At 41.7% G+C, this 24,209-nt stretch overlaps 1 protein-coding gene across 2 annotated transcripts in view; it reads left to right on the top strand.

Moving 5' to 3' along the window:
* The window catches only part of EDIL3 (EGF like repeats and discoidin domains 3), a 1,821,558-nt gene that overhangs the window by 843,796 nt on the left and 953,553 nt on the right, over window positions 1–24,209 (top strand). For both annotated transcript variants that reach the window (XM_069627581.1, XM_069627580.1), the window contains one exon: window positions 16,387–16,500. In XM_069627581.1, the coding sequence (XP_069483682.1) occupies window positions 16,387–16,500 (114 nt within the window). The remainder of the gene's footprint in view (window positions 1–16,386; window positions 16,501–24,209) is intronic.

The raw sequence follows: 24,209 nt of genomic DNA, 5'->3' as shown, positions 1-24,209 counted from the left end.
ACTATGGACCTAAAGTGACCCAACTTTCAGTCAAAGGTGAGTTGGTGGCATCCCCGGGGGGGTCGAGTGAGTTCAGGAATTCGGCCGGATAGTTTACGACTTCGTCTGCATCCACCATCAGATTGACATATTATGTGACATATTTCTTTTTTGTGACCCGGCAATTAAGACATGCCATCTGTCGCTAAAGACACAGTGATAATTACCAACATACCACCATGTGTCTTATTTATTTTCTAATTTATAATATGCAAAGTGCATATTTCAAGGTATTGAGTGGGGCTTATGGCTGCAACTCCAAACCTTGCTCACCAGCTCATTTTGAACCGTAAATTAATAAACCATAGCAGAGGGACAATTAATGTATGGCAGAAAAACAACGCTGAAACATATTAATTGAAATAACCACAGGAACCACAAAAGTCTGCAGGTCTGCTGTGAAGGTGGATGCCGACCATTGCAAAGAGCCACCGGAAAGTGAGGCGCAATGACACTGCCCCTCAATTTAGAGTCAGCAGTGATCCATAGTCAATCATTCACAACAGTCAGTGCAAATAATAATTATAACAACAGTAATAATATAACAAATAGAAACAGCTTTCTTAATGATAATGATGTTATTTGTATAGCGCCTTAATCCAAAGCGCTTTACAGAGCACATATTTACATACCCTTAATCTAAAGCGCTTTCTTCGTCAGAAGACTGCCTGTCCGAGTTTTAATGGAGAAAATGCCTCCTCAAATTCTATAATGCCTCATAGAATCAGCCATTTTAAGGGTGGGCCCCTTGCCACAACTCATTCTACACGGATGCATAGCGCTGCAATAAAAATGTAGCTTCTGTGTGACCTTGAAGGGAAGCCCAGGGTCACCTGAAAAGAGCCTTCTCATTATCTAGGAAAGACAAGGACATTAATGCACGCAGAGGACCAGAGCAGGCCATTAAATTAAACGTAGAAGCTCAGTCCCCAGTAAGCAGCAATTGCTAACAGAGCAGGGGATTAACCCACAGGTGACTCGATGGCCTTCTGGCAGCGCTCGAAGCATAAAGCCAATTCGCCTTGATTTCCCGCCCGCCCGCCCGCCCGCAATGGATTATTGCTATTGTAAGGCTGCGCGTAGCCATTATGCATGCACAGAAGCTTTGAGCAGGTGCTCAGTACACATTGCCTGTCGCAAATATCCTTTTCTGCAATTGCTTTTCTTAATAGAGAGCACACACAGTCCTCCTTTTCATGACCTAAGCACATGGAACCGCAAGACATGCAAAGCCGGCGCCAAGGTGAAACTCTGTTACTGCCACGGACCGTGTTGCAGTGCATCAACAGCCGCAGTGCATTGGGGTATTTTGTGTATTCTTGTTTTCTTTACTGCTTCAGGCTGAAAAAAAAGGCACTATTTTCTGTATTCTGTATTTGCAAAATGTGTCCGTGTGCAGTGTGAACATATTCAGTGGCAGAACTCAAGTGAGACTAATGCATTTTAATGTACGAATCATTAGGCGGATTTCACGTGCCTGTTAATTAAACATGAAACTGGTGGATATGTACTCTGAAAGGACACGACTGCACAAAATGCCTTAAAAAAATAAAAACAAACTGTTGCCATTTTGATAGTTCCTCTATGAAAATACGAAGCCCCGCCAGGATGCATTTTTAATGCTTGCATGAGCCACTGTTTCCGCAATTAGGGAAACATGTTTTTTTTTTTTTTTTTTTGGAGTTGGAGTGATTCAAGAAGCAAACCACTAATTGCACAAATCTGACATGACAGGAGGAGGGATGAGTGCACCCTAGAATCACACAGGAATATGCTCAGAAATGTGCCTCTGTCACAGAATTCCCCAGAGCAAAATCCCGCAAGATGGAGGCCAGCATGTGCTGTAAAGCCATTAACAGAAATGCTCACTCCACGCATGCGCTTTTCTGTTAAGGTTTACCTTCCGTTCCGAAATTAGAATCCACAACGGTGGACACTTGGGAGTCTCCCGACATCAGGCCAGCTCCAGAGCTCGTTGCGCCTGGCTGCAGGCAGCCAATGCATGTCCTATTGGCAGGAGTGGCGTACACAGAAGGCCGCACTGCACATCACTTGCTCTAGGAGCCTATGCACAAATCGTCTTCGTGAAGAAGGGAATCTAGGTATACGGCTTGTGGGCACTCTCCTCATTGCATGTTGCTTCAGTCAGGGCCTGTTTTTGCGCATTTGTGCGCATTTACTAGCACATGGTTTTCTATATTGACCTCCTCACAACAGTCACAATGTTTGGAATGCCCACTAATGTCTCTGTTATAGACCTCATGCCAAACATTGTGAATTGAACATCATTCTAAGAGCATTCACTTTCCTTTTTACTTGCACAACTCCGTAGGGATAATGACTCCTCTACAACTTCTAGCCTTCACCTTCCTTCCGGCAGGCAATAACATGAGGGCGGGACAGTACGTCACAACCATGACCCCTGCTTGGCTTATAAGTAAGGCTCCCGGTTTTATGGTATTTGCTTTTCTGCCATTTCTGTCTATATGTATCCATGTTTACTTTTTACCTTTTTTTTCTGTATTTGTCCACATTTATTTTTGTCATATTAAAAGATAATTTACAACCAGTATTTTTTTTTAAATCACTTATTAAAGCACACATACAACCATATAGGAAGGAAATGCTAGCTCAATTTTTACCATAACAACAAACGGTTGCTCCAGTGACTGCTACTGCCTTAAGATATATGCTGTCAGCAATTTGGAGAACTTTTAATGCTATTTTTATACAACGTTTACACTCTCCATGCTGCCAATCTGCAAAGCCATTGACCTGCGATGTATGAGTGACATCATAGAGAACCAGGCAGAAAGACCTGCTTTTCGTTCTGTTCCATTAAAAAAAAAAATACAGCCAGATAGCAGATAGATTTCTGCCTGCATGTTTGTGTAAAAATAAGTAAAAACAGAAAACTCAAAGCCTTATTTATAAGGCTTTATTATCTCTGCATGTGTTGCGAGATAAGGATACCTTGTACAGTAAACATCATTTAAATCGAATGCCTCATGACTCTTCGATGCATGTTAGAGGCCCTGAACACCTGCAGGAGGGCCTTGCATTGAACCTTGCATACAGTTTCCAGCACTGGCTCCATGCAAAAATGGCCGCTGCGACTCGGTATCCACAGAAAGGGCTTTACTTCGCCCTGTTCCCGCCTCTGCCTGCATCAGATTGTGTATCAGCATCACTTCTCCAACTTAAGGAAGGAGCCGGCCGGCAAAGCCGGTCCCCATCCAAGGACACTGTCAAAGGATGTCCTCCCCTGTCTGGGCATCCTCAACACGTTTCAGCCACAGAAGGAACAGCACACTGTGTATGCATACCCCCTTTGCCCCAGCTTGCATGTTTGTGAAATACCTACATGTTAGAGGCCCTGAGCACCTGCAAGGAGGGGCTTGCATTGGCCCCTTATCCAGTTGAGATCGCTGGATCCATGTAAAGTTAGTGCCTGTGACTCCTTATCCACAGAACGGGCTTCACTCAGCACTGCTCCGACCTCTGCCTGTGGCAGATTGGCTACTGGCATGACTTTCATAGGCTATGGAGGGAGCCGGCGGGCAAAGCCAGCCTCCATCCAAGGACACCATCCAAGGATGTTCTCCCCTACCTGGGCCTGTCTGGGCACGTACAGTGCTTCTGAGCAAAATCACCATCTGCCCACGATTGATTGCTAGAACTGTACCTTTCATCAACATGAGGAAGCTATCCAGAAAATCCTGGCTGATGCACCTTTATCGCTGTGCCAACCACTGCAATGGAAGGTAAGGATATTAATACCTCTGACTGGCTCGCCTTGCACTTTTATTGTCCAAAAACATTTTTGCCTCCCCCAACCTCTTTGGTACTTTGTGGCCTACAATTCACCCGTAATAAGTCGCAGGCCCGTTTCTACTACGCTCTCGCTCTCGCTACTTGACCTTCTCCCCTCTCCATTCCGCTGCATACTGTAAATTGCTGCTTGATTATATAGCCCCTCAGGTAGTGAAATGGGTCCCACCTACCACTACTGCCAAAGGCTGCCCAATCCTATCAGGTCCCATCCTCTGCCTCATATGCACTTCATCATTGCATTCATTACAACTTCTAAACCTTCAGACAGTAAACTGCTGCCAAAACGCTCCTACCATTATGACTAGCCATACCTTGCAACCATATGGTTCACCCAGACGCTTCCCTAAATTCTACTCCTCGTTATCTAACTGCAATTGTGCTCAAGATAGTCCTTGCAACTGCTATGGCTCCTTGAGCATTTTACTTGACTGAATCCTGCTGCTAGCGAGGGATGCAGCCAATGTAGCCACCCCCTGCCTCACGTGGTGAGGCTTTTCAGGTCTGCACTGGGCGAACCATTGCTGTACTGTTCTGCTACTGGATTAATATGAATCCAGCAAGCGGGTATGACACTAAATTAGTTTGCCTGCAGACCTAATCCAAGTCATTTGTTCTCTATAATGCTTTGGAATTACATACCTGTCTTACTGTCTCAAAACAATGTAACCTGTTAACCTGTTACTGCTTAGTAACTACTCATCCTCCTGCACCATGAGGCGAGGCTTGATCAAATTGTGCACCCACACAAATGCTGCTTTCATGATTATTTGCACACTGAGGTAGCCCTCATACCATGAGGGAAGGCTTTGCCGGAGTGTGCACCTACATACATGTTGTTGTTCATATTTATTTTCACAACTGAAGTGGTCCCCTGCACCATGTGGTGAGGTTTTGCCAGGTTGTACACCCACACTAATTGTGTCTCTCATGGTTACTTGAACAGCTGAAGTAGTCCCCTGCACCATGAGGTGAGGTTTTGCCAGATTCTGGACCCACGCTCATTTTGTCATTCCTGATTACTTTCACACCTGACTTAGTCCCCGTAACATGAGACGAGGCTTTACTGTAGTGCGCTTTCAGAATCTACACATATACGTTATAACACTTTTGCATGTTCCTGCACTTTGTGGACTGTGCTATTGCAATTGTACTGTAACCCCTGCTGCATGGCACCTTTATTTCAGTGATTTGTATAAAGGTGAGACAAACACATTGATAGATGAAGGGACTGCTGCTTGGCTGGCTAGTGGCCTTTTTGGGGAGGAGAGAGTAGCTTCTATTATCACAGTCAAAGAGGTGCAGGAAGCAATTGAGTCATGTACAGCAAGGACAGGTCCTGGTCCTAATAAAATCCCTATAGACCTTTATAAGGATGAAATGGTTATATGGGTGCCCATTCTGTGCCGTGTATTTAATTCAGTCACCACTTAAACACAGTACCTGCATCCTGGAGAAATGCTGAGATCATCTCCATTTATAAGAAGGGATATACAGGTTCTCCAGGGAATTATAGACCAGTATCCCTGTTGGACGCCACTGGGAAGATCTACGCGAAGGTACTACTTAACTGCTTGCAGGCGTGGGTAGATGAAACCGAATCTATTAACCATCTATAAGCTGGTTTCCATTGGGGAATCAGCACTGTGGACTAAGGATTCAGACTAGGGCTGATCCTGGCCAAACACATTCTACTTAGTGGAACACAGCTTTATGAATTTTTTGTAGATCTCCGCACAGCGTTTCATAGCGTACCATGTGGCTACTTGTGGGAGGTCCTACAAAAGAAGAGAGTGCCTACAGCATTATTAGAAAACATTATATCATTATTTATGGAAAACTAGGTCTCAGTATGATGTGGATTTGGTGGGGAATTAACACAACCATTAGCTGTTGAGATGGGGGGTTCGGCAGGGCTGTGTGCTGGCCCCCCTCGTTTTCGGCTTCTGTATAAATGAATTATTAGAGGCAGTTGTACATGCTAGTCTTGATCCCCCTAAATTGGGTCTGGATAAGTTACCCTGCCTGTTTTTTTGCCAATGATGCAGTAATACTGGAAACTTCCCCTTTGGGTTAAAAGAATAACTTAGATATATTCATAATTTTTTTTATGCCTGACAATAAATACAGAGAAAACAAAACTCATGGTAGTTAGGCTCCGCCAGTCCCATAAAATCAATATGTAAATTAAGATTGAAGGTATTACCCTGGGACAGGTAAAAATGTATGATTACTTGGGGAGAAGATTATCGGAACATTTCTCGTGGGCTGCTCAGCAGTTAAAAGCAACTCTAATCATTGAAAGATATTGTGGGGGTATATGCATTTTCCCTCAAGCTACACCAGCTGCTCCCTGTGGGGCAGAGTTGTGGGGCCATTTAAAGTCATCAAACTTGAGTGTTTGTGAAAATAGCTAAGAGCACTTCTCATGCAACCAAGAGTGGCAACACCGGCTAGCCTTCATTGGGGGTGCAACCTATATCCGATTGCAGAGATTATCTGTTTGAAACCATGACTTCATTGGGTATGTATTTGGACTAACCTAAACCTGGAAATGTTTCGAGTAGCCCTTATTAACTTCCTCCAACAGTGGGGCTCACAATCACTTCTGTGGTTTATATTTGTTCCTATGGAACTGGCAAGGCCGAACCTGGCATCCATCTGGGAAAATCTGGAAAGTATGAATTTCAGCTATAAACAGCAGGTAAGAGACGCTTTCTTAAGCGTTACCCTGTCCCAGATGAAGTATTATTGCTTAGCCCTGAGCACCGGGTGCATGTACTTAAACTGTAAACAATTGACTGGGTATAAAAGTTATCTTATTTGATAACTCCAGGATATGCAAGTGCACTTTACATCCAATTACACACATACACTTAAAAAGTGGCATCTTTCGCAGCTAAGTGGGGCCACACAAATGACTCAAGGTGCCCAGTTTGAGGCACTTCATACGAGACTGCGGTCCACTTAATACTTCTATGCGCGGCTTATAATGATCTGAAATCTTGCAACTTATGTCCCTTGTTTAGGTGCGGGTGTGTAAGGACTGTTAGTTCCACACTAGGGTTACGTAGGAGCAATGAAGACCTAAATACTGTTTTCTTTGTGGCAATATTTCTACTAAGAGCATGTCAAAAATAGGTCCCTAGGATCTTAAACTCTCTGGGTGTGCATTTGATGACTAACATATTTTTATGATTATAATGTGTCAAATACAATGCACTTGAATCTTAATTGGGCACTTTATTAATCAGGATGCGATTTGTATCATCTAGCACATAATAGTTGATATTTTACAGATGCTGTATTGAAAATTAAGCCTTTGATTTTGTTTTGTTTTCATTTATCTGCTATAGGAAAACATTGGTTGTTGTATAGATGGTCTATTTTTGTATTACTTGGAGTATACATGAAGCTGTTGCTGAGGGTAAAGATGTATTCATTAATGTGGGGCACGTTTCATGTTTGTGGGAAATGCTTGTGGACACCCAGTCAAACACGATCTGCCCTGGTGCAGTGCAGTGTTGCCTCATGGCTTACATTGGGTTATAAATATGCCTTTCCTTGATGCAGATATGTACTACATTAATGTGTTTCATCATTTGGCCTATGTTGGACCGGTACAATTCTTATGCCATATTGCCCCGAACCAGTGTAGAATATTTGTAGTAAGTGTCCCGATTGTTGTAAGCCAACTTCTAAATATTGCACCCTACAAGTCTAGCAATTATATTTGCTTCAGTTGCTGTCGAACAAAACAACTTGTCTGTATTTCATTTCATCTAACTGTTCAGAGACGCCTATTGGATTTGATGGAGCATTTAAGATTGGTATTGATTTCTTTATAAAGGACAATTAAGAGCCACAAGGCAACATCTGACTTTTCTGCATTTCATTTGCAGATCATTCCGCACAAATTAAGCAGAACGAAACTAGAGCGGCATCTTTACTAGATATTTTAATTTATCACGCATATTACAGACAAGAATTCATGGATAGTTATACAAGGATGCATGTTTGAAGGGAGATAAGTGCATGCACATATATGCATTAGCCTATATAAAAATGAAACACCACCTGAGAATTGAAAACTGCAGCCCTTCTTCAGCAACCCTGCATTCCTTTTAAATTGCTGTAAGTTTACCTCACCATGAATACAAATCCTGCTGTGTGGCTCCTTGGGATTCTAGGCCATTGTTATACCTCTTTCCCTGTGTTTTCTGTGTGTGAAAATCTGCATTGCGATAGGAGCAAGAAACCACCTGGTTGGAGGTACTGCTGTCATTTTTATTAAGTTTAGCATGGCTGCATCCCAGTGGATGCCATCTGGCTCAAATACTAAAATCCTGCAGAAAGGTTATGTGGCTAGAAAATACCCACTTGGAGGCATGTCCATCCATGCTCATGGCATACCTTCCTAGGAGTCTCTGAGGCAGAGCATACCTGTGCCATTTATGGCAAGTGTGGCTGTATGCCTGGGTGCTAGTGTGCTTCAAAAATCAAGAGCCTTCTGCCTTTGGAAACGTGTGCAATGTGTGCATGTTATGAACATCACACGTTGTGTGACCACTAAGGTGTTGAATTCAAAACCCATCTACTAGGAGCATGGGCCCGTATCATAGAACACATTCCTCACACGTATACAGGGTTCCCCTTAGTTACTGATGAAGAAGCTGGCGTAAGGAAGTGGACTGCTGCTGAAGAAAAATCATAGCCACTTCAAGACACTCATAGACTCTCATGGATTTGGAAAAAGTTCTTCCAACTTTCGTGCCTTTGAGCCCACCCATTCAAAAAGAGTATCCTCATAACAGGCTGCTGCACACCAAAAGGGCCTTTCATCATGGTGAGAAGGGAAGTTAGTGTAGACTAAGAGAGTTCTGTATAGATGGCAGAGGGTTTCACCATCCTGTTTCTCTCTACATCTATCTCTTCTTCCTGTCCCCTCCACTTCCTGTAGCAAAATATACTTTGGGTGTGATGTCAGAAGTTAAAGTCCACTTCTTTCAAGAACAAAAATTGGAACCATAAAGCAGCCTAGCTTTAGTCCAATCCTTTGTGGCTTTTGCCTTTAAAATAAGGGGTCTCACTCCACTTCTTTCAATCATATTCTGGACTCCAACCCTTCAAGATATTTTCATTGGACCTCTGTTTGGAGAGTTCATCTCTTCAAAGTCCTCCACCAGGTGAAGACTGAGTGGCCAAGGCAGAGGCAAGCTCTGTCCCCTAAACATCCCGTGTTACTAATGGGGATTATCTGCTGCTGGGACAAGACCTGCCTCTCTGCCAGCCACAATAGTACCCAGGGCCTCACTGTGTTGGAAGACACCTGCAGTTGTGGAGAAGTTTCCCTGTTGCTTGGGAGAATGAGAACAAGGACCAAAATGTGTGCTTGAGCCCTTGGACTGGAAATCACAGCAATCAGAGGACCAAGCCAGCCAGGAATCCTATGTTCTCCAGTCAAACTAAAGTGAGCCGTGATTCGAGCCTGATTCAACACCTTCACATTGGCATGACCCTTGGGAGATACCTTTGGCTCTATACCATCCCTAACTGCTTTATAGCATGTTGAAACAAGTGTGCTGCCACCCTACACTAACTGAATGCATCATTGCCTCAGATTGAACCAGAGGAGCTTTGCTGCAACCTCAGCCTTTAAAACACTGTAGAACTGCCACCCCCTTCATTGCTGATATTCATCAACAGTCAATCAGGCACTAGGGTACTCCTTTGAAAAATCGATCTTCAAACACCACAGCATCCTTGCCATCACCTGGATGGTTGAACTAACACTGGTGGTCCTCATAATCCGCACCTGTTCAAGAATAGTTTTTTACCACAATGCACTTTCGCCTTGGCCTAGTCTGACACCTGCTCACCATTTAGTACCACCCAGCTGCTGCCCTCAAAGTCCTTGACCCAATGTGCAGGCACCAACAGAAACACCTAGACGTGTCCTCGTACCCCGCTGAGTCCGTCACCTGCCTGGCTCGAATCAACTGCTCCATTCCAGTCCCGACTCAAACCACTGGCATGTCACTCTTTGACTCCCAGCTGTTCCACCTTGAACTGCTGCCTCATTGAACCGCATACTGCAATATTAAGGGCACTGCTTCAAACCCATACTGGACCTGTATTTGAACTACTGGAGTGTATCTTAATGATCCTAACCAGCAGGTACCCCCGCCTCAAACTGTTTCGACTTCGAACCATACCTGATACACATTTCAACCTGCATCGCTCGAGTGCCACATTCAAAATCAAATCTCCCGTATCCAACCCAGCGCAACAACTCAAAACCTGTTTGACGCTGTCAAATTGCCAATAACTTGAAAGAGGTATGTTTTACTATTAACTGGCCCATTGATCTAATTCTGGGCTATAGATACTGGTTAAGTTACTAATTACCGTTTAGCATCCAAGAAACATTTAGGTTTTCGGTTGCCTTACACCCCTCAATCATTATTCAGGTTGCTGCTTTGTGCTATGTTGCTTATTTTCTCTTCTTTACTCAGGGGTATGTTTGTGTAGTGTTTTTCTATTTAGTTATTATATTCCCAGCTCTGTTAAGAGTATGCCTTCCCTCAGCCCATGTTACCACAAATGGCAAAGGCATTATATCTATTAACTGGTGAAGTTTTCCCCTCGTGATGATGTTGCATCTTGGTTTGTAGAAGTGTGAGCCCTGAGTGGGCATTTTAGCCTCTACTCAACTTTGTAGTCCTGCAGGGCAGAATCCAGTTTGCCACAACGAATGCGAAGACTCCAGATAGTGGTGCACTCCTCTCTTGTGCAACACAAGAATAACTTTATAACGCAGAGTTTATCCACCCAGTGCCTACACTCATCTGCAGCAGTTACCGGTAATATGCGGGCAGGCCTCTGTGGAAGATGACAACATTGTGTCCGGAGAGCAACACTGTTATGCACATTGCAACCCCTCTGCCACATTATATAATAATTGCAATGTAAACAAAAGCTAGTTTTAATCATCATAGAGGAGTCGATAGCTCTTCACATAGAGTGCACCTCTCAGAAAAGGGAATTTCCAGTATGCTGTGCTTTATAAAACTGCAAATGTTATTATTAACGTGTTACTAAAAGTATTTAAAATAAATACGTAGATCCATCTAATTAGACAGTGTTGCAAAAAATAAACACTTTAATTCTCTCATTCATAGGTTTACTGTCCAAAACAGAATCTCTTAGATTCCGCTGGTACACAAGTGCAGGGGTGTTGCTAGGTCTGGAAAAGATCCGGGGCTAAGCTCATGTTGAGACTGTTGGAACTCGGGGCTAGCTAGCATTTTGGTTGTAGCACCTGAGCTTCTATCCGGGGCTACAACCAAAAGACCCAGGGCTACAGCCCCCTCAGCCCCCCCCCCTAGCAACACCTCTGCACAAGTGTGTATTGCCGATGCATTATTTCTGTCTGCAACCATTTTGCTCTCAATTGAATGTATATCTGGAGCCAATAGCCCCTCTCCTGGCATTAAACAGCATGCATATGTTTTGTATCAGATTTAATGTACTTCAGCTCCTCTCCATAATCAGCAGCAGCACCTGGAACCAAGATCCTCAGGGTGACCCCTCATTTGAAACAAGAAATATTGTTTGCATGGCGACTATGATTTAACTATGAAAGCATTGTCACTATCTAAAATGCTTAATTGTTGGCTTTGCAAATAACTAAACACTTCATCAAACTAAGCGTGAAACGCGTTGCCTTTCATATCACACACACATGCACACACTGAAAGCGGAATCACTTGAATGGATTCCCAATGTTGGTAATTAAGGCACAGTTATTCTGAAGGATTTGCCCATGATCACACATTTTGGTTAAGTGATAATCCGAGATTTGAGCACAGACACTAGACCACATATCTTCTTATCGCATCTTTGTATCAATATAGTTTAATAGTAGCATAAACAAATCGTTTCTGAGGTTAACAGCTATGCAATGGAGACGTGTGCATAATAAGGTCTCCTGCTTGTGCACCTCATGCTTCTACTCACCCAATATTTGCACTTCTAAAGGGATTTCACAACAACAATAGTGGCTGCTAACTATCCAAACACATCTGTGTCTGCAGCCATCTACTATTAGTCACTCCCGATTTAAAATGCCCTAGCGACAGCAGCATCTTCAAAATATATTTGACGGACTCTCATCCAGCTCTTTCTTGGCACTTGAACAACAAGGCAACAACACATCAGACAAACAGCAGCAGCAAATCAGTCGCACACTCCTGCTGGGAACAGCTGATGCTGTGCCCTCTAAGTACCTGCACCCGAGGCAGCCGTCGCCGTTCTGTGCCCCACAATATGGCCCCAGGCGTCCGATTTGTGGCAATCCTTTACTCTAACAGAAAACTGTAACTACTCAACAGATACCAATGTATCTACTTGCTCAAGCTGGATTTTGGTTGAGAGTCACTGCTGGATAGAGCCAAAAAAGCATTCCTTAGGTATAATTGTAAAGTGCAACCGCTTTCAGGCTGGCTTTCAACACTTCCATGAGGCTATAGGGCACCATGGTTGATAAAGATCCCATGCACCGAGTGTCTATCCGCAGAGGCAGTCATGGCAATGGGCTATCATATGTGTGACAAGTGGAGCACAAGCTAATGAATAGAAGTGGGATGGCTCCATAGACAGCTGAAGCGTTGCCCTACTCGCTGCACCACCATCTGCACTACTGGCCTCCAGGTTTGTTTTTCAGTTTGACATCACCCTTACAATATGTGTTAAGTTTGAACACTTCTCTCAACTTCCATTCCCTAAGGTATAAGTGTGAGCCGTTCTTCCTTTGCAGGGTGGTACATTGAGTGCCATTCTGAAGGCTGATATCCCCGTCTAGGCAAGGCTTCAAAGGAGTTCAGTTCCAATGTACTTGCAGTGTCTGACTGCTCCAAAGCTTCTATCCATTGCTGCATAGAAAATAGCCCTACCGCCAAACCCCCCGGCGCTATTAGCGCCGGCAGATTTCCCACCGGCGGTAATCACACCGAAAATCAGCAATTTTGCCACAGATTTCCCCCCAGCTCAGAGCTGGGGGGAAATCTGCCAAAGCCATGTTCTGGCAGACCCTTAAATGCAGCGGTAATAGCACTACCGCTGCATTTAAGGGTTACCACCAGACTCGTGATGATGCCCTCTCATCTCTGCGTGTTAACGCCAGTGTCTATTCTTGTTTCTTTTTAAAGTATTTTTAACACTATTTTCGTGCACACCTCTGCCAAGTCCTGCAGCAACTTGCCTGCCATGCTGCCTTCAGCCACTGCAGTTCCACACAGTATCAACATGTTTGGAATTGCAGCTGAAACTCACACAACACATTGGGGGTATCGATGCACTGCTTCTCATTGCAGATATGTGATTTGGGAAAAACAATCAACATGACATAAACTAAAGTAATGCAATTACGAATTGGTTCTTAACCTTGAGACACCAGATATTTAACTGCTTCTTTAAACACATCATCCTCGTTATAATTTCTCCTATTATTAGGTGGCAGGTGGACATTTTGACTGATTATCCACAGAAAATTGCAGCAAAAGTGCTTTCTTTCTACTGTGAAGTGATGGGCATTTGCAGAGCAATTCATCACACAACTGATAAACTAGCCTGATAAGCACCACAGAAACACATGTTTCTATAGGTCGACATTCCTTATTCCTGTCCATGCCCCTATGGTGATTCTGTGAGCTGGTTACTGTCCTGTTGCTGTCCACTCACAAATAGTGACACTTTGAACATCTGCATATGGCTTTCATTTTTGGAAAAAATAGTATGAGATCCCATTGAATGGAGCATAAAAAAATAAAATAAAAAAAAATAACGTGATCAAATCAAATTGAAATGATGTGCTAATTCCTATTCCCCCCCCAAAAAAAAGTAACACAGATCATACTGTTGTGGTATTTCATTTAGCATGTACTAAATGTGGCTTCACGCTTTCCTAAAAATGAAATAATATAGGTTATCTTGTTTTTAAAAAAAAATGTATTTAGTGTTTGTAAAACTGAATATAATGAGCCCTATCCATCTAAATTCATGTTCCTGACTCCATAAACCTATAAGGACACGCGCCTGCCCGTGAATGGAAACCTTTATTATTGTTGCGTTCCTGCTCAGGCCCAGAGGTATGCTGCTACTGCCGAGGACATCTCGTTTTAACAGTGGCCAGTAAAGCAAGTACTGGCACGTTAAGCAAAGAATGCGTAAACACCCCAGCACACATCTCCCCCGCCCCCTATCTCCCTTTGACCTTGACGTGAGGCGTGTACACTTTAGATCCACAGATTCATCAGAGACCTAGAAAATTGCAATCCCTCTTCTTAAACCCCCTTCATAAATCAAGCATTATGAGGAATGGAACCTGAAATATAAAGTGACATTTTTAAGCATACTACCCGATGCTATCATGCTTTCCAAATAGATATGCTATTCTATTCATCATTTTTTAAAAATCTACAGCGTTTTCTTTGTTTCAGCGCTGAGCACATCTACAGCAGATATTATGCTTGCACCTGTGTGGCAGCAACGAATGGCTCTTGCATAAGTGCTGACCAGAGCAATTCCCAGGAACTGAAACCCAAGCTACAGAACCCTTCTTCCCTTGAATGTGATAGTGAAACACATAATTCGGGATCATAATATTCTACACCATACACCTGCTAAAGGCCCCTGTTCCACTCTGGGGCTATGCAGGCTTGTTCCAATTGGGTAACATTTTACTGTATGTGTTATCCATTAGCTGGTCACCGGTGTGGGGCTCTTTCAATGCCGACTTCAAACATATCCTGTCATGTGTTAGCATTGCTTTCATTTGGTCAGCATTTGTATAGTTCTTCACATTTTCTTTGAATGCAGGCGAAAACAACTTCCCAATGTCCTCTTCTGCAAATTGTACTCAGTGTAACTTATTTGCTGTCTTGTTGCTTTTAATTATTCAGCCCCTCATACTTCAGAGTCCTTTAGTGCTTTATAAAAGCATGTAACATAACATATAATGGGATTCTGCAATGGCAGCAGACAGAGCAGCAGCTTAAGCTGAGACCTGCTGCTCTCCCCTGAAATTAGAAGGGCCAGAGATAAAAAATGAGTTCACCAAATCCCAAAGACTCCTAATCAGGTCAGACCAGACCTGGAGATGCAAGAAAAGACTCCGACATCTTGAAAGCGGCAGAGGATTTTGGTGAGCTGAAGTCTACCCTTGGACAACTAGGCAGGATGACAAGAATAGAAATGAAATCAGAGGAACTGAGTGGAGAGATGGCCGTGAGCTTTAGAGTTTACAATCAGATGACAAACATGATGAATAAACAGCAGATAGGCAACACTGACCTACACATGAGGAGCAGGAATATCAAGTTATGTCTAGTGGGAGTAGAATTTAACATTAGAGAAAGCTTTGAATGCAGTAAACTTCCCTTTTGGCTGGCCTTAATGTATAGTATGGAAACTGAATAAGCTTGCCATTCAGAATAATTGTCAACATCCCATCACTGATTAAAAAAAAATATATATATATATATATTTTTATTTTTGTATTTGTATTGTTTTATACAAAACCTTTAAATACAGCCAAGAAGAATATCACACATTTCCATCCAATTCTATCCTCCCCGAAGTTTCAATTAGACCATAGTTTTTACATCTTTTCCGCATCGCAACTATTCACATCCAACAATAAATATATTAAATATGAATGCCTCTGTAGTACAGGCTATGTCCTCTCACCGGATTGATCATATTCCCTACCCACTCAGGCCTCTTTGTGCATTTGGAGATGGAGTTCCATTTTCAAGTGGTGCTTTCTACATCTCCAGTTTTCACTTAACATTTGCTAAAACCCAGTCTTTAGGTGAAACGTACTCTAGCGCCAATATGGTTCTGGATCCGGTTTAGTTTATGGTAAAATCTGCACCATGTGTCGGGTCCTGTCTCTTAGGAGCACAATGACTAACTGGGTCCCACTGTACCATGTTAATAACAATGGAAACACATATTACATAAGTGTTGCAGGGACCAACACTTTTCTGGCACTTCTCACTTATTAGAAAGTCAATATTCATTTACATTTCACATTCTCCTGCAATGTACACAGTCATTCAATCTGAGCAAACAAACCATTACATATATTATATGTTAGTCCTCAGTGTTCCAAAGAATGTTCTATCTTGGGCACCAAAAAATGTTCCTCCAATGTATAATGGGCATCTTACATTACACATCACAGCTATTGATAACCCACATAATGCCTTGAGTCTGTGGCAATTGATTTTTGATTCCACCACAGAATGCAAAGTTATGGCATTTTATGGGCTAGTTTGAGAGTTAGCAAGTTAATGTAAAAGGCTCTGATGTGGTCAGGAAAATATTTTGAATCTGCAATGTACCTTCATTATATAATTTATCCATTGATTCTACTCTTTTGAGAAAACAGGATGGTGTATAATCTGAATTAACTGTTTTGATCTAATTGTTTTCACTTCACTTCTACCACAGATGTTAATGAGTGTGAGGACGAGCCTTGCAAAAATGGAGGAATTTGTACAGATCTTGTTGCAAACTATTCATGTGAATGTCCAGGGGAATTTATGGGACGGAATTGCCAATACAGTAAGTTATTTATTTTATGTCATACCAGCTTCTTTATTAGATTAATTTGAGTGATTTTATTAATACAAATGTGCAGTTCATGTCTTGCAACACCTCTGAAAAAATGTGACATTGCCAAAACAGTTACTATACATTAGAAACTTCTTGAACAGATACTGTGGGAAAAAAATTGAATTACACACAATATAACAAGTGTAAAGCTGGAGACTGACTTTACATTTTTGAAGAAGCTCAGAGGCAAGAAAAATAAACAAAACCAAGTCAGTGGTCCTGGTTGCCTGTAACTGCTGTAAAAATCCATATTTCCAGTTCATCTCATCGGCTCCCACACATAATAAATTTCAGTCTAATAAAAACATATTACAGGGCCTGCGGTAGCGGCCCTGTAGTTATAGTTATGTTGTTCAACTAATAGAAAGAGCACTTTTTTAGCGGCTTATAACTTTCACCCCACTGGATGAATCCTCACAACACTTTTCAAAAAACGTATATGCAGAGTTTGGTGCAGTTTCTTCCAGTGGGGTCAACATTAAATGGGGTGTCCAAAAATTTGTGGAAATCCTAATAGACGCTATGTAAAATGTTTTTTTGCTTGTGTCTACAGCCTAAACCGCTGGACGGATTTTTACCAAATTTGCGACAGGAGCGGTGGCTTGCTCCAAAAAGCGTGCTTTTGTAAATTTGTTGTAATTCCGTCCAGTAGTTATTTTTAAAATGGGTACAAACAAAATAGTGATATCTGGGTCCGGTCGTGGACTCATTTCCTGATTGGGAGTCAGCGAATGCCTCTGGACGAATCAGAGAGCAGCGTGATGTTTGCAGACATCATTAGTGCTTGCTGATTGGTCAATTAAAAATGTGAGGTGTGTCAAAACTTTTCAATCGGATGCCATGTTTGATTCACAAACATATATAAAAAATTCAACATTGCACTTGTCAAACTAATTAAACTATCTCTGCGGGTGGTGAGGGGGGATGACGATTGAATGGGATATGGCCATAAAAAAACAAAAATTTAGTTTTTTTCTTATACAAAGTCTACAAACTTCTCAGATGTTCAGGGAAACACCTGTGATGTTCACAAACATCTTAGATTTTTGGGGACCTCCATGCATATTTCTGCATTACAGGATTGGTGAAAAGCAGTTTTTGGATGGCTTTTAACTTTGGCACCTCTCAATCAAACTACATGAAATTCTGCAATATTATTTTAGACCCAACCCTGAATGGTTCTGCAAAGTATGTTGATGTTTCGACAAGAGGGGACAACATTAGAGATGGTTTCCAAAATATTTGAAAGGCTTATAAATTTGATACAGTTTGATAAATCTGCACACACACTTTTGCAAACCGATTTTAGAGCCATATTTGAATGTTTTTGAAAAGGTTAGTGGGTTTTTGTCAAGAGGGGTCTTTATATTTTTAGATGGCTTATAACTTTGTTTCTCTTTGATGATTCTGCACAAAAGTTGTCAGATAGATTATAGACCCAACCATGAATGTTTGTGCAAAGTCTGAATGGATTTTGTCAAGTTATATGACTATTGTTTTAACTTACATTTTGACACTTCCGCAAAAATAAAGCCTGGACAGATTTGCAGCAAACCCATGGAATATTGGCAAGGACCCAAAAGCAGGGTTTTGCAAATGTGTCCATGTTTTATTTTTTGAAAAGTGCCATAATGTAGGTACAAAAAACAGTGATATACTTTTGGTGACTGAGGTATAGCCTGTGGCCAAGGGCAGTGGTCAGTTTGTCCTGGTCATGGCCAAAGACTATGACCCAGACAATCTGGCTACTGGCCATAACCACGACGGAACGGCAATTGGGTTAAAATTCACATGGCCATCAGGGACCAGCTATGTGGTAATATTTTTTTAATCCAAATAGTATTGAATGGGAAAACAAATTCTGCTTGTGGCTATAGCCCGAAGTGTTGGACAGCAAACATTGACAATGAGCATCAGCAAGGACCTCAAAGCATGTTTTCTTTCAAATCTGTCCTGTGTTTTAAGTGTCAAAATGTAAGTTCAAGAAATGGTGATACAACTTTGGTGCCTGGACAATGGCCCTAGTCCTGAGCAAGCACAACGTTGTACACTGATTTGCTTATTGGGACGTGCGGCATGGCCGAAGCCCTAGGATTGAATGGGAAAAAATATTCAGCTTGCAGCTGAAGCCTGAAGTGCTGTATTGTATTACAACAAACCTGCACGATGAGCATCGGCAAGGACCTGAAGGCATGCTTCTGCAAATCTGTCCTTAGTTTTACTTTTTTCAAAGTGTGAAAAAGTAAGTACAAAAATAGTGATATAACGTTGCTGACTGGGCAGTTGGCCTGGTGCCTCAGCAAGGAAACATTTCTACTCCGATTTGCATATTGGGGAATGCGACATGGCTGAAGCCTATGCCCCATGGATTGTGGAGACAGACCATGGCTGCAAGCCTTGAGCGCTGGCCATTGGTCACATTATGATGGTATAGTGTACACTGAACCAGGATTCAGGGTAAGTATAATGAATAATGGGGGTGGTTTGGTGGGGCTGGAGTCATGGTCGAGCCTCATGCTCTAGGCAATTGAACCATGACCTGCTGGCCCTGCATGCGCTGCTGATAACTACATACATCAGTATGCATTGCAAAAAATATGTTCTTTAAAGGAGGTTTACAGTTCTTTCATATATATTAAAAGTGGAATTATTAATAACTTATATACAGTGATGTAACATCATGAAATATTTTCACACCTAAAAACCTATGAAATTCAGTGAAAAACTTTGTTAAAGGGATGTTACGGTTAACTTGCACTAATAAAGCTTATGAAATTCAGTGAAAAATGGTGTTAAAGGGGCGTTATGGTTAAAAGTAAACCCGAAAACCCCTAGAAATTTGCCAGTTATGGTTAGCTGAGCAACCATAACTTGCGCCACCAATGTGCACTTGCTAACACCAGGACATCTAAAATGACATCACAAATGTGATTTTGTTCACTTATGTATCTAAGCCAGGTGTTTTTGTTCACTGACAGACTATGCAAATTCAAAAGGTGCTATGTATGTAGACTTATGATTCATTTAAGATTCATTTGTATACATGAAGATAAACTTTATTGTTATTGACATTTTTTCTGGTGATGTTGTTTCTTTCTTCCTTACTTTAAATTCCCTGTAGGTGCTTCTGATGTGTATGCATTGTCGGTATTCATATTTAGTGTTTTTACTAACACAAGTGTGTAGTAGGTCTTGAATTGTTAACCATTTATTTATTGTTTAACGTTACTGAAAACTCTGATAAGGTAGCATTCCTTATTTTACTATTGAGAATGACCAGATAAAAAATATTGTAGTTCTATATTGCATGCTGCAGCCATTGCCTATATGTATGTATGTATGATAAGGTTCATATATAGAGTTTTGTTCAGATGAGTACATTCTTTAATACATTAAGTAGTTCATGATAGGTCTCCAGATCACCCCAGACATCTTGTTATCAACATAACCTGCTTACCATAAATGGCGAATTTCTGGGGGGTTTAGGTTTTTCTTGTAAACTTAACATCCCTTTAAAAACGTTTTTTTCAATTAATTTCATAGGTTTTTAATAGTGCAAAATAACCATAATGCCCCTTTAACAAAGTTTTTCACTGAATATATATACACATATTTTTTTAAATCAGATTATACATTCAATTGTTCGCTAAACATAGTTACATGTTACTCTAGTACTGATTGTACACGCTGGATGACTAGTCCCTCCATGTAGATCAATGGAACATAGGGGCATAGTGTGCATGAGTTTGCCTTTAGGCTGCAATCTATGTTTAGACAACAGGGACACATTGTGCATTTATAATTTCATATGCCAAATGCAAAGATGTGATTGCAACCTAACTATGTACAGCTTGGTTGCAAAGATGTGCATGTCTTTGTCTGTGATGTTCAGTTACCATCGTTGCCTGTTTTCACCCTAAGACTAAATACCATCATGTGGGATCAACATTTTGGGATTAGTGTACCTAAAATATTGTATACAGATAAATGCACTTGCTTATTTATACTGCAATGCTTTATAAAATATTATTGTATTACGTCTTCTTGCCAAAGATTAAGTCGTGTGACTCCATTGTAACTTGGACATCGAACATGTCCTTGGTGCCTACTCAAGATGCAGCACTGCTTTTGGCCATGTGAATTTGAAGTTCAAATCGCCTTTGGTTTTTGCATGATTGCTTCATTTAGGAAAAGGTCAGTTTTCTTTGGTACTCTGAAAATGCAATGAAGGGTTTGCGTCCTGTGGTTCAATTAGTGACAACCAAGAACTACTGTGGAATTATAATGCCTTCCTGTGCTCCTTCTATGCCAGGCAGGGCACGCTCTTCCACTCAGCAAGGGAATGAATTGCCTGCAGATGAGCTTGCCCAGCAATGCCAGGCTGTGCGTTGTCACGCTATTGGTTTTCATTAGGAGCCTGATCCTGACTTCACTTGGCACTGTGGCAGTATACCGGTGAGCATGCCATAACCACCACTCACGTCGACCTGGTGATGTGGCATAGGAGGAATGCATGAATCATATTTGTTGTGCCCTGAAAAACATGTCAGGTTAGGGAAAGGGCAGAGGCAGGCTGGAATTTCCGACCCCTGTCTCTCATTGCTCATTAGTATTCAGCCTCCATAGACCACTCTCTGTAGTAGATCCTTTACCCGCCATCATGGAGTTCTTAGTAAGTAAATGCTTACGGACTAGCCCTTTTTTGTCTGTTTTAGAACTATAGTCTCTTGTATTTTCCATTTAAGCTTGGCATCCATGTTTATGGCTTGTAGTCTTCTGGGATGCTTATCTTGTATGTGAATACGCTGTCAAGCACCCTGCTTGGGAAGGAATTTCAAATACACCTTTCTCCCATAGCAATACATTTGCTGAATATTTCATAACGTTACTGTATGCAGCGTGCATTCATTATTTAAGTCCGTAGTGGTCCTAAAGTGTATATATTCTTCCATCATTGTTGGCACTTGCACTTTATTCTGAATCATCTTTATCAGATACAGATCCAGGTCTTGCTCATTATGGCGTGTGGCATTCAAAAGGTTCATGCTCTAGCACTTTAGCCCCATGCTGCATTATGCATTAGCACTTTTATTCTACCATTTTGACATTGCTCAGCTGCTTGCACTTGCCCTTTATCAATTCTGTCCATGTATTTGACATATATTTGTACAACGTTGCCTTTTTGCATGTATTGCATATACTTTTGACCGGTATTGCTCCCCCATGCATTTGTCTGTATTCTGATTTGATAATTTGGATGCATTGTGATGTGCAACGCATGCTCTAACTCCATTCCAACATGTTAGCCTGCTTTTCACATTATGGCTCTCTCACTCGCTTTGTCATTTAACACGAAAAAAGGACTTTTTATTTATTTATTTACATTTGCAAAGCGCACACAATCCGTAAGCATCTAGGCGCTGAAACTTTGGTTTCAATATCTTTGCAATTGTTACTCTGTAGCACGTGTGTGATCAAGCAAAATAATCTTTAGTTGCAGGGACGATAAGGTGAGAATTTAACGCAACAAACCCCAGAAATTCAGCTAAAGCCATCTTTACTTCGTGCCCCCATTTGGGAAGCCTAGTACTACAATGATAACCAGGGCTTCAAGTGGGGTAAGAAATCAAGGGGGGGGGGCCTCATTTGGGGGCGTGGATTGTGGGGGGCGTGTCCTAAAACGTACGCAAATCCTAAGGTATGCACACACATATATATGCATGTTATATATCTGTGTGCGTACCTTACTATGGTTTGTGTACTTTTCAAGCCATCTTTTCTAAACATAGAAATATGCATTTCTTTTTTTTTTTTTTTTTTTTTTTTTTTTGAAATATCAGTCGAAATATGTCGCAGTATAATGCCGCGACATCAGACTTTTATTACAACCGAGGTTCATCCGAAGATTCATTTCCTTTAGTCCGTTTCTTTATAGACAAAAGTTCGATTGATGAGCTCTCCATTAGGAGCATTCTTCTATGTTCTCTAAATCAAGTGCGTCTATGAAGTTGACTATCGCACAGCAAAGTTTTACAACATTTCCGGCCATTGCCTGCGACCACCAATCACGTGCTTCTGGATCCGCTGGATAAAAGTTGCCTAGGTGTAAGGCTCGTTTTGTTGTGAGCAGCGTGCATTTAGTTATCAAATGTTCGATGGATTCAGGTTCTTGCATGCAGAAGCGGCATCTGTCGTTGTTTACTTTATTTGAATGACGAAGCCACAGTGCTGCTTTTGTGTTGATTGCATTTAACCGAATTCGTAAAAACTGAGCCCGGTGGTGGCGGGAAGGGCATTTCTATGTTTAGAAAAGATGGCTTGCAAAGTACACAAACCATAGTAAGGTACGCACACAGATATATAACATGCATATATATGTGTGTGTGCATACCGTACGGTTTGCCTACTTTTCAGGCCATTTTTTTTTTAAACATTTCGGTTTTATAAAAGATGGTTTTTAAAGTACACAATTCAAGCCATCTTTTATAAAGCTTTGACTACGGACAAAATTGTCCGTTGGCAAAGCTTTATAAAAGATGGCTTGAATTGTGTACTTTTCAAGCCATCTTTCATAAACCTCGAAAAATGTCAAGGAATCCCCAGGTTCGCCGAGGGTTAAAGACGCCTCGGCGACCTGGGGAAACAAAGAGACCAGTAACTGCCTCTGGTGACCACTCGCGCGAGAGGTCACCAGAGGCAGTTACTATGACTTACAGAAGTGGCAGCCAGGCACAGCATCGCTGTGGTTGGCTGCCACTGCTGTCAGATCGCCTGACTTCATGGCAGGCGCATCTCCTGTCGCGGCTGCTGCCGCGACGGGATAATGCATCCCGCCAATGTTGCGTGCAGTGGGACGGGGCCCCGGCAGGGCCCCGGCTCAGTCCCACTTTTTGGAGCCCTGATAATAACATCACTGATGACATCCATGGTGACATCCCTAATGACATTACAATTTATTGCTAACCTTAACGTCCCTGCAACTAAAGATTTTTCTCCAAGTTTTAAGTTGTTTTATGTCACAGAAAATATATTTTATGTGTTATAGATTTTCAAAAAAATCAAATAATTAAAGTGCAAGAACATTCATTGATAACAATTCACAGACCAAAGTTGGTTTTGCAATATTTGCTACCACCATTTTCATTTTCTCTCCATTTCGACAGCTTAGAAGCCCAAGGAAAGGTATAACCCTAACCTTAGTTTTTCCTGCTTTTTCTGCATCCATGTAGCACAAAGAATGATTAAAAACACAACACAAAAAGGACTCTGCCACTTAAAATGAAAAAAAGTAAAACATAATATGCTAAAAAAACACACAAACTACAAATGACAGGACAAAGGACAAAGGCATGGGAACAATGCATGGGAATAAAGGAATGGAGACATGTGGATACTGCTCTTTGAAAGTTCCTGGAGGCTCACAAGCAAGTGCACCCACCCAGAGATAAAAAATCAAGGAGAACTAAAATTGAGGTGTTTCTGGGTGTGATGAATACCCGTGGCTAAGTCCACCAATCAACCAGAAGCTGTGATTCCTATATGTGGCAAAGATGTATAGCTGCGTCATTGCCAGGTAACCAATAAGTGCATGAGTTACATTAACGTAGCTACGCCTAGGCATGCTGATGTACCCTATTGGACAAAATGTGTGCTGTGCT

The sequence above is a fragment of the Ambystoma mexicanum genome, chromosome 6p (genome assembly GCF_040938575.1).
Source record: "Ambystoma mexicanum isolate Mex_15411 chromosome 6p, UKY_AmexF1_1, whole genome shotgun sequence".
Taxonomy (NCBI): domain Eukaryota; kingdom Metazoa; phylum Chordata; class Amphibia; order Caudata; family Ambystomatidae; genus Ambystoma; species Ambystoma mexicanum.
The sequence above is the reverse complement of the archived record's forward strand: the minus strand, read 5'-3'. Positions and strand labels throughout refer to the sequence as shown.